Below are 10,971 nucleotides of genomic sequence, written 5' to 3'. Positions count from 1 at the left end.
ATGGACATCTAGACCTCTATGAACATCTAGACCTCCATGAACACCAACATCTAGACTTCTATGAACATCTAGACCTCTATGAACATGTAGACATCGATGAACACCACCATCTAGACCTACTGCAGCTACCAGACTAACCACCAGGAAGCTGCCCTCATCTTTGCCGAGGATTTCAAACGCACCAACCTGAGGAAGGTGATGCTGGAACTTCACCACCAGAGGATGGACCACTGTTATTCTCCCTTCAGAGACGACCCTAACCACCATTGGGCAGGTCAGAGCACACCTCCATCCTCCTGCTGTCCAGGTACAAGCAGCAGCTGATAGCCGGTAGAGAGAGAAGTGATGTGTTGGTCTGACCAATCAGAGGCCGCCTTGCAGGATGCCTTGGAGACAGCGGACAGGGAAATGTTCCAGCTCTGGTGATGACATGAGCGTGTTTACGGAGACAGTTGTGGGATTTAGTGGGAAGCTGGTGGAGGACACTATCCCCAGAGGAACCATCAGGGAGTTTCCCAACCAGAAGCCGTGGATGAATAAAGTCATCCGCTTTAGATGCTCTGAAGTCCCACACCGCCACCTACAACACGGGACTCATCACCTACAACACAGGACTCACCGCCTACAACATGGGACTCACCACCAGAGACACGGGACTCACCACCAGAGACATGGGACCTTACCTTACCGGGCCGGAGACATGGGACCTTACCGGAGACATGGGACCTTATCGGGCCAGTGACATGGGAGAGCCCTGACCCACCTGGACACTAGGAAGGGGTCAGCGTTCAACAACATCATCTCCTCCAGACTGGTCAACAAGCTGCAGAACCTTGGACTCACCTCCTCCCTGTGCAGATGGATCTACAGCTTTCTGACCAGCAGACCACAGGTGGTTCTAGTAGGAAAACACCTGTCTCCCTCACCTGAACAGCGGCACCCCCAGGGCTGTGTGCTGAGCCCTCTGCTGGACTCACTGTCTGTCCACATCATTACAGCAGTACTGGATCTGATCTCCAACAACAACCAGGAGGACTATCTGAAGGAGATCATCCACCTGGAGGACAGGTGCAGAGACAACAGCCTCCTCCCGAACGTCAGGAGACCAAGAAGCTGATGTGGCTTCAAGTACCTGGATGCTAACATCTCCAGAACCTGACGTCTCATCAGCACCCTGGTGAAGAAAGCTCCTCAGTGTCTCTGAGGGACTTCAAGTTCCCTCTCAAGGTGCTCAGGAACTTCTACACCTGCCCCTGGATGGGAGGATCACAACCTGGATGGACAACAGCACCCAGCAGGACTTCTGGGCTCTGAAGAGGGTCCACTTAGATAGATAGATGTAGTATTCTGTGTATTACTTGCAATATTCTCTGTAGTACTTGCAGTATTCTCTGTAGTACTAGTAGTATTTTCTGTAGTACTAGTAGTATTTTCTGTAGTACTAGTAGTATTCTGTGTAGTACTTGCAGTATTCTCTGTAGTACTAGTAGTATTCTGTGAAGTACTCCTCTCAGTGGCTCTCTTCTCTCTGCTCAGACGGTGGATGCAGTTACCATGGTGACGCTGTCTGTGTGTGCGTGTGTATGTGTGTGTGTGTGTGTGTGTATGTGTGTGTGTCCCAGGCTGTGATTGGCTGTGGGGGCAGACTGTGGGCGGGGCCAGCAGCTGTCTCCGTCACACAGCTCCAGCGGTCCTCAGATGCTCAGAGAGACGGAGACTCTGCTGCTCCTTCATCCTCCGCCTCCTCCTCTTCCTCCGCTCCCACCGACCCGCGGCCTTCATCACCTCCGCCACCATCATCATCATCCTCGGCAGGAGCCCTGACCCTCGCCCCGCCGGGTCGCCATGGCAACGGTCATCTGCACTCGATTCACCGAAGAGTATCAGCTGTACGAGGAGCTGGGCAAGTGAGTGTCATCTTCATCCTCCTCCTCCTCAGAGTCCAGGACCTGGTTCATTAAATATCATTAAAGTATAAATTATTTTTATTACGCAGCGTTTGGTTTAACAAAGACCTAATTCATGCAACAGTATATTTATTTAGAATATTATTTATTAATTATTGTTCATTTTTATTTAAATCATGTCATTTCTATTAATAAATGTATTTATTTTCATTGTTCTTAATTATTATTTCGTTATTTATTATTTTGATTTAGAGTATTCTATATTATATTTATTTTATATTATTATTATTATTGTTATAAAATGTAGGTTTTTGTGTATAAGTAAATTTATTTTATATTATTTATATTTAATAAAATTTTACTACTTTTATATTCTTATTATTATAAAATTGTAATTATTGAAATGTAAGTTTTTATGCATTGATAAGTTAATTTTATATTGTTTGATTTTATTGTTATTTATTTAGTTATTATTTATATTCATATTACACACTATGTTATATTCATTTTTATATTCTAATTATTATTATTTTTATTGTTATTATTATTTTCAAATGTAGATTTTTATGTGTTAGTAAATTTATTTTATGTTATTTACTTTTATTTTTATTTATTCAATTATTATATATATATATTATAGATTCTATTTTTATTTTGCACTCCTATTATTATTATTATTATTATTATTATTATTATTGTTATAAATTAGTTTGAATATATAAATTATTATTATTTTTAAAATATAGTTTTTTGTATTGGTACATTTTTTTATATTCTAATTATTTTATCTTGTACATTAAATACTTAAATATTTAAGTTTTCCTTTTGCTGTAGTAATTACAGCATATTTTATTTTTAATATAATTAGCTACTCCTCTCTGTTCAATATTTTAAAACTTTAGATATAATTATTTTTTCAATCTTAACAAATCCTACCAGCATATGACACCATCTTTATATTAATATTTATTAGAATGATTGTCATGTTTGATGTAGTATTATCATGCTAGTGTCACACAGGAGAAGGTCGTCATATTTTAATTATAATTAATAATTATTGTTATGAGTTGCATCGTTCTGAACAGACTTCTTCCAGCTGATAATTCTGACATCATTTCTAAATATTTCATTTTGATTCCAGTTTCAGTCCAGCAGCTTTTTATGCTTTTAGCGTTTCTTTCTGTGAATCTGTGGATATTTTCTGCTCTTTTAGACTCACCAACGCTGCAGTGATGATTAATTAATAATTAGCAATGAATAATCAGTAATTATTGATCACAAGCATCAGCCTTTATCGGGTGATTATTGATTCTGTCGCTGATCGGGATGAAACGCATCGATGGAGGACGAGAGAGGAACCTTCCTGACCTCGTCCCACTCACTGCCCACACACAACAACACACAGCTACACACACAGCAACACACAACTACACAATAATACACACACTGACACACTGTAACACACACACACACTGCAACAAACAACAACACACTAATACACACACACTAATACACTGTAACACACTGTAACACACACACACAGACACACACACACACACACAGACTGTAAGACACACAGAGGCAGCAGCCTTAGCACACACTCATGCTGCCAGGTCCGTTACATAACGTTGTGGGTGGCAGAATGCAGCTTTCATAAGAAACACCGACAGCTTTCTGCACAAACTCTACACTTTACTTCAGCCTGAAAACCAGCAGCTCAACGCCTAAATCCTCCGTTATCGATCGGTTTATTGATTATCAGCAGGACGTTATTGATCAATCATTGACTATCAGCAGAACGTTATTGATCAGGTCATTCTTTAACAGGAGGATTAAAACCTGATCAATTATCAGCTCAATGCCTAAATCCTCTGTTATCGATCGGTTTCTTGCTTATCAGCAGAACGTTATCGATCAACTCATTGATTATCAGCAGAACGTTATTGATCGGCAGCTCATTCATTACCAGCAGATTAAAATCTGATCCAATCCAACTCTTGCTCCCTGACCTGCATTTCCCAGAATGCACCTGGTCTGTCTTTTCTCCAGCCTGATGTCATCACTGTGACATCATCGCACCCTCACGACCACACCTGTAGTACAATGTTGACACTCCCACATCTGTAGTACTTCATCTGTCGTACCACACCTGGAGTACAGCATCTATACGCAGTACTACAGTACTATGTCTGTACTACCGCACCTGTAGTACAGTAATCAGTCAGTAATATTATCAGTAGTATTTTCAGTACCATTATTGGTAGTAGTATTATCAATAGTATTATCAGTATTATTATCAGTAGTGGTAGCAGGGGTGAAAGTAAGCCAGTACGGTCCGGTACTGTGTACTGGGAAAAGACCCGGTGGTGGTACGCTGCTCTTCCACCGGTATCTACGCGTACGCCACTCTTCCACCGGTATCTATGGGTACGCCGCTCTTCCACCGGTATCTATGGGTACGCCGCTCTTCCACCGGTATCTATGGGTACGCCGCTCTTCCACCGGTATCTATGGGTATGCCGCTCTTCCACCGGTATCTATGGGTACGCCGCTCTTCCACCGGTATCTATGGGTATGCCGCTCTTCCACCGGTATCTATGGGTACGCCGCTCTTCCACCGGTATCTATGGGTATGCCGCTCTTCCACCGGTATCTATGGGTACGCCGCTCTTCCACCGGTATCTATGGGTACGCCGCTCTTCCACCGGTATCTATGGGTACGCCGCTCTTCCACCGGTATCTATGGGTATGCCGCTCTTCCACCGGTATCTATGGGTATGCCGCTCTTCCACCGGTATCTATGGGTATGCCGCTCTTCCACCGGTATCTATGCGTACACCGCCCGGCTGCCTGCTATCGACCGTTCACTCAGCAGTACATGAGTGTGCATGTGTGTTTACTTTCCGTAACAAAGCGACTGCTATGGCCAATAGCAGCCAATAGCAAGTAGGTGCTCTTGATTTATTGCACTGGGACATTTCCTACAACTCATCAATAGACGTCAACAAGCACCGTCTGCGCCAGTACGGGGCGAGCAGTAAATTACACCTGAAACTCCACACGTTCTTGTGAAAAAACTTTAAACTGGATTTACAGCGGTTATCATCGACAGATGCATATTTTAAATAAAAACAGAAGCACTACAAAACAGTCAAAAATATTTTGTCAAAGTAATAATGCGAGGAAAATACCCTCTGTGATTAAAAGAAAAGACAGGGACACTGAAGAAGGGTTATCAAAGAAACTCAGAAACTAACTACTACTATAACTACTTTAGGCCTCTGTGCAAATCTTTTAGGTGATGAGTTTTGATGTTTAGTTCCATTCTGAGTGTTTGCTCGTGACCTCATGTCTGTTCTTAGAGCCTGTATTCTGGATGTTTATCAGTGTTTCAATTAAAGCAAAAAGTTTACCGTATTTTCAAGTGTTATTAATTCCTACCTATTCCGTTGGCCGACAGTAAAATATTAATTTGTTTTTATTTGTTTTCCTTTTAACTTTGCTATTTTAAAATGCATGAAGTTAGCGCGAGACGAGGGTTTTGGTGATAGTACCGGCAAGAATTTAAAATTACTTTCACCCCTGAGTAGTAGTATCAGTAGAATTATCAATAGTAGTATTCTCAATAGTATTATCAGTAGCACTATTATCAGTCGTAGCATTATCTTTAGTATTATCGGTAGTACTAGCATCAGTAGTAGTATTATCAGTAGTATTATCAAAAATAGTATTGTCAGTAGTACTATCAGTAGTAAAATTATTAGTAATAATATTTTCAGTAATGGTATTATCAGTAATTTTATCAGTTGTTTTATTATCAGTAGTATTATCAGTAATAGTATTATCAGTAGTAGTATCAGTACTATTATCAGTAGTCTTCTTTTCCTTTCATTTTAGCTGAAAGGAAAGGTTTACAAAACTGTGGTAAGACCGGCCATGTTGTTTGGTCTGGAGACAGTGTCCCTGAGGAAAAGACAGGAGGCAGAGCTGGAGGTAGCAGAACTGAAGATGCTGAGGTTCTCTTTGGGAGTGACCAGGATGGATAGGATCAGGAATGAGTGCATCAGAGGGACAGCACATGTTAGAGGCTTTGGAGATAAAGTCAGAGAGGACAGACTGAGATGGTTCAGACATGTCCAGAGGAGAGAGAGTGAATCTATTGGTAGAAGGATGCTGAGTTTCCCACTGCCAGGCAGGAGGCCTAGAGGAAGACCAAAGAGGAGGTTTATGGATGTGGTTAAAGAGGACATGAAGGTAGTTGGTGTGAGAGAAGAGGATGCAGCAGACAGGGTTAGATGGAGGCAATATTATCAGTAATAGTATTATCAGTAATAGTATTATCAGTAATATTATCAGTAATAGTATTATCAGTAATATTATCAGTAATAGTATTATCAGTAATATTATCAGTAGTATTATCAGTAGAATGTGGAAAATGTTTTGTTGGAACATGAAAACGATTTAAATTGGACTTAAATGTCTGGTCAAAATGACAACAAGATCTAATTAGAACATAAAAGGATCTAGTTAGAACGTGACATTGTTTTCTGATTGGTTCCTGCCATTGTGTTTCCAGGGGAGCGTTCTCCGTGGTGCGGCGCTGCGTAAAGGTTCTGTCGGGTCAGGAGTACGCCGCTAAGATCATCAACACCAAGAAACTTTCTGCTCGAGGTAAGAACCTGGTTCCACCTGCAGCAGCACATGTTCTCCTGAGACTTTTACCACATCTGTACCAGAACCGGTCCTCATGCTGGTTCTGAATCAGGTTCTGAGAGTGGAATGGTTCCTGACTGACAGAACTGTAGGTTCTGGTCTCTTCTGTCTGGTGGTTCCTTCAGTAGATTGTTGGGTTCTGTGTTCTGGTGTTAAACTGCTGTGTTTACGGCTCCTTAGAACAACAGAAGGATCAGAACCCGGTCAGGAACTGATCTGGTTCTAGAGGATCAGGACTGATCTGGTTCTAGAGGATCAGGGCTGATCTGGTTCTATAAGGTCAGGGCTGATCTGGTTCTAGAGGTCAGGGCTGATCTGGTTCTAGAGGGTCAGGGCTGATCTGGTTCTAGAGGGTCAGGGCTGATCTGGTTCTAGAGGGTCAGGACTGATCTGGTTCTAGAGGGTCAGGACTGATCTGGTTCTAGAGGATCAGGACTGATCTGGTTCTAGAAGGTCAGGGCTGATCTGGTTCTAGAGGATCAGGACTGATCTGGTTCTAGAGGATCAGGACTGATCTGGTTCTAGAGGATCAGGACTGATCTGGTTCTAGAAGGTCAGGGCTGATCTGGTTCTTGACGGTCAGGGCTGATCTGGTTCTAGAGGATCAGGACTGACCTGGTTCTAGAAGGTCAGGGCTGATCTGGTTCTAGAGGATCAGGACTGATCTGGTTCTAGAGGATCAGGACTGATCTGGTTCTAGACGGTCAGGGCTGATTTGGTTCTAGACGGTCAGGGCTGATCTGGTTCTAGAGGATCAGGACTGATCTGGTTCTAGACGGTCAGGGCTGATTTGGTTCTAGAAGGTCAGGGCTGATCTGGTTCTAGAGGATCAGGACTGATCTGGTTCTAGAGGATCAGGACTGATCTGGTTCTACAAGGTCAGGACTGATCTGGTTCTAGAGGATCAGGACTGATCTGGTTCTAGAAGGTCAGGGCTGATCTGGTTCTAGAGGATCAGGACTGATCTGGTTCTAGAAGGTCAGGGCTGATCTGGTTCTAGACGGTCAGGACTGATCTGGTTCTAGAGGATCAGGACTGATCTGGTTCTAGAGGATCAGGACTGATCTGGTTCTACAAGGTCAGGACTGATCTGGTTCTAGAAGGTCAGGGCTGATCTGGTTCTAGAGGATCAGGACTGATCTGGTTCTAGAAGGTCAGGGCTGATCTGGTTCTAGAGGATCAGGACTGATCTGGTTCTAGAAGGTCAGGACTGATCTGGTTCTAGACGGTCAGGGCTGATCTGGTTCTTGACGGTCAGGGCTGATCTGGTTCTAGAAGGTCAGGGCTGATCTGGTTCTAGAAGGTCAGGGCTGATCTGGTTCTAGAGGATCAGGACTGATCTGGTTCTAGAGGATCAGGACTGATCTGGTTCTAGAGGGTCAGGGCTGATCTGGTTCTAGACGGTCAGGACTGATCTGGTTCTAGAAGGTCAGGGCTGATCTGGTTGTAGACGGTCAGGGCTGATCTGGTTCTAGACGGTCAGGGCTGATCTGGTTCTAGACGGTCAGGGCTGATCTGGTTCTAGAAGGTCAGGGCTGATCTGGTTGTAGACGGTCAGGGCTGATCTGGTTCTAGACGGTCAGGGCTGATCTGGTTCTAGAAGGTCAGGGCTGATCTGGTTCTAGACGGTCAGGGCTGATCTGGTTCTGGAGGATCAGGATGGGTGAAGTTCTAAATCATGATAGAACCTAAAACAGTACAATGAGAAGAACCTGAGAGTCTTCCTCTTCCTCCTTTTCCTCCTCCTCTTCCTCCTCCTCTTCCTCCTTTTCCTCCTCCTTTTCCTCCTCCTCTTCCTCCTCCTCTTCCTCCTCTTCCTCCTCTTCCTCCTCCTCTTCCTCCTCTTTATCCTCTTCCTCCTCTTCCTCCTCCTCTTCCTCTTTATCCTCCTCTTTATCCTCTTCCTCCTCCTCTTTATCCTCTTCCTCCTCTTCCTTCTCTTCCTCCTCTTCCTCCTCTTTATCCTCTTCCTCCTCTTCCTCCTCCTCTTTCTCTCCCTCCTCCTCCTCCTCTTCCTCCTCCTGATCTTCCTCCTCCTCTTCCTCATTTTTTATTTTTCACTTTTCTGGTTTTTAGATTTCCTTTGGTTGCTTAGCAACACCCTGAAAAGTTGACAAAGAAGAATGTTGTTTTTTTCACGTATTAATGTTCAGATTATTGACATTTTAATGTGTTAATATTCAGACGATAACACTGCTGATAATACTACTACTGGTAATACAACTATTGATAATCCTGCTGGTAATGCTACTGATAATACTACTACTGATAACAATCAGTATTTTAATGTGTTAATATTCAGATTATTGATATTTTAACGTGTTAGTATTCAGTGAAGCTGTAGAAGCGGTCCTCAGTTTACGTCATACGGCGTTTCATCGTTACATCAGAAGTGGTTATGTGGAACTAGTTTGTGAGCGGATGAATACGTCATCCTGCAGCACTATCAGACAGCTTTGTTTCCATTCTCCGGTTGTACTCCACCTGGATTGTTCTACATTCACTAACTTTTTACCTTCATTGTGGCTCCCAGCGTAAGTCAGACTCTGCTGATGGCAGAGCTTATGTCAGAGTTCTGTTTCTGTGGATCGACTTAAATCGATCCGTAGAAACAGAACTCTGACGTCAGTCGAGGACTCCCTGTAATTCAACAATAAATAATAAAAAATGAACTACTAAACTCACAAAAATGATTTTTAAAAATGTAAAAACAATCACAGAAGCAAAAAGAATTAAATGAAATGCATAACTGCAACACGATGAAACAGGATGACAGGGAGACGTTTTAAAAATAAATCCTGATTCTAAATCAAATAAGAGCGGTGAGTTCAAACACAAACATCTGCTGCTCTGTTCCTGGGTTTGATCTGAGACGGTTCTGTGGTTTGGGTCTGACTGAAGGAAAAATGAGGAGATTCTCTCAGAAAAGGAGCTCCTCAGACTGATTAAACAAATGTTCACACGCTGCTTTCATTCCTGGCTTTGGTTTCCTCCCGTCGCTTCGGCTGCCAGTCTTTGTTTGGAGCTTCAGAGCTGCTGCTCAATTGGAAAGCTTCCTGCACAGAACCTCCACAGAACCTCCACAGAACCTCCACAGAACCTCCACACAACCTCCGCACAACCTCTGCAGAACCTGCACAGAACCTGCACAGAACCTCCACAGAACCTCCACACAACCTCCACTAGTAGAGGGTAAATGTAGTATTAGAGGATAAATGTAGTATTAGAGGGTAAATGTAGTACTAGATGGTAAATGCTAGCCTAGCCGCGCTAGACCCATGTTCTGAAGGCACAAGGGTCTAGGAACTCTCGACAGGGAGGGAGGTGGGCTAAAAGGTTGTCTATCAAATCCCTCTGCAGCAACTGGGTAGGTATACAACCAATCAGCGCAACGAATAGGCTGACAGAGTTCCTAGAGCACCGGCGGATTGTGGCTAAGTCCCATTAGCTTCCCAACCAGCGGAGCCAACTGGTATATTAACCCTTTAAGCTTCAGTGTACCGCCGGCGGTACACCTACTAATTTGCATAGGAATTTCAAGAATGTCCGACGGGTGCAAACGCGATTATACAAACACTATACGCCGATGGAAAGCTTAGATTCTCATGAATCCGCCGGTATAAACCACTTTCAGATGTGATTACCACAGCGGGTGAGAAAAACACATTTGTCCGACAAAAACGAATATTCATCCATCCGTTCTCTATACACGGCTTCAAAGCACACAGCGCGACTCACATTTCCGGGTTTATTATTACACACAAAAAAAAGATTCCACAAAAAACGGCCATAATCCAACCTTTTACATCCAGACGACACAAGCCAGTAAACTATTTTATCCAAAACATGTCCTGAAGTCGGTATAAAATCCCCGAATCGGTCGTTTTCAAGGAAATGCACCTCCCGATGCGCGTCCAATATTCCCCGTATTTTTCGTAATTTTTTTTATTTAAAAATAGAATATTAGCGATTTTTTGTACTGAAAACGGCTGGAATTGACTGAAGCTTAAAGGGCTAAGGATTTGCCATATCCCGTCGGCATAAGTCCAAATACGTCTTTCTTCTCAATGAAACACTTCAGTGCCGTCCTTTGTTTATCTTTCAAGTTGAATTTTAGCTTCAAATCTTTAAGGGCTGTGGCCAAAGCCGAGTCCAAAGATAACTGTTTATTGTGCGCCGGTTGTTTCTGTCAGAATCGTCGCTCCTCTGTCGTCTCTTAGTTACGCCCGCCTTCTGACTCTACACTTCATGGTGATTGGTCCGGCCAGTTTTAGGAGAATCCAGCCTCGAGCCTTATGGAGGGTAACTAGACCCACCCTGGCAGAGAATTAAATTCATTGCCGTGGGTTGT

At 43.2% G+C, this 10,971-nt stretch overlaps 1 protein-coding gene across 1 annotated transcript in view; it reads left to right on the top strand.

The window, feature by feature from the left end:
• The first annotated feature begins 1,676 nt into the window (after positions 1–1,676).
• The window catches only part of camk2a (calcium/calmodulin-dependent protein kinase II alpha), a 32,459-nt gene continuing 23,164 nt past the window's right edge, over positions 1,677–10,971 (top strand). Inside the window, 2 exon segments of the mRNA XM_051937605.1 lie at positions 1,677–1,907; positions 6,484–6,578. Coding sequence (XP_051793565.1) covers positions 1,846–1,907; positions 6,484–6,578 — 157 coding nt within the window. The 5' untranslated portion in view covers positions 1,677–1,845.

The sequence above is a fragment of the Acanthochromis polyacanthus genome, chromosome 17 (assembly GCF_021347895.1).
Source record: "Acanthochromis polyacanthus isolate Apoly-LR-REF ecotype Palm Island chromosome 17, KAUST_Apoly_ChrSc, whole genome shotgun sequence".
NCBI lineage: Eukaryota > Metazoa > Chordata > Actinopteri > Pomacentridae > Acanthochromis > Acanthochromis polyacanthus.
This window is presented reverse-complemented; position numbering and strand designations above follow the sequence as displayed.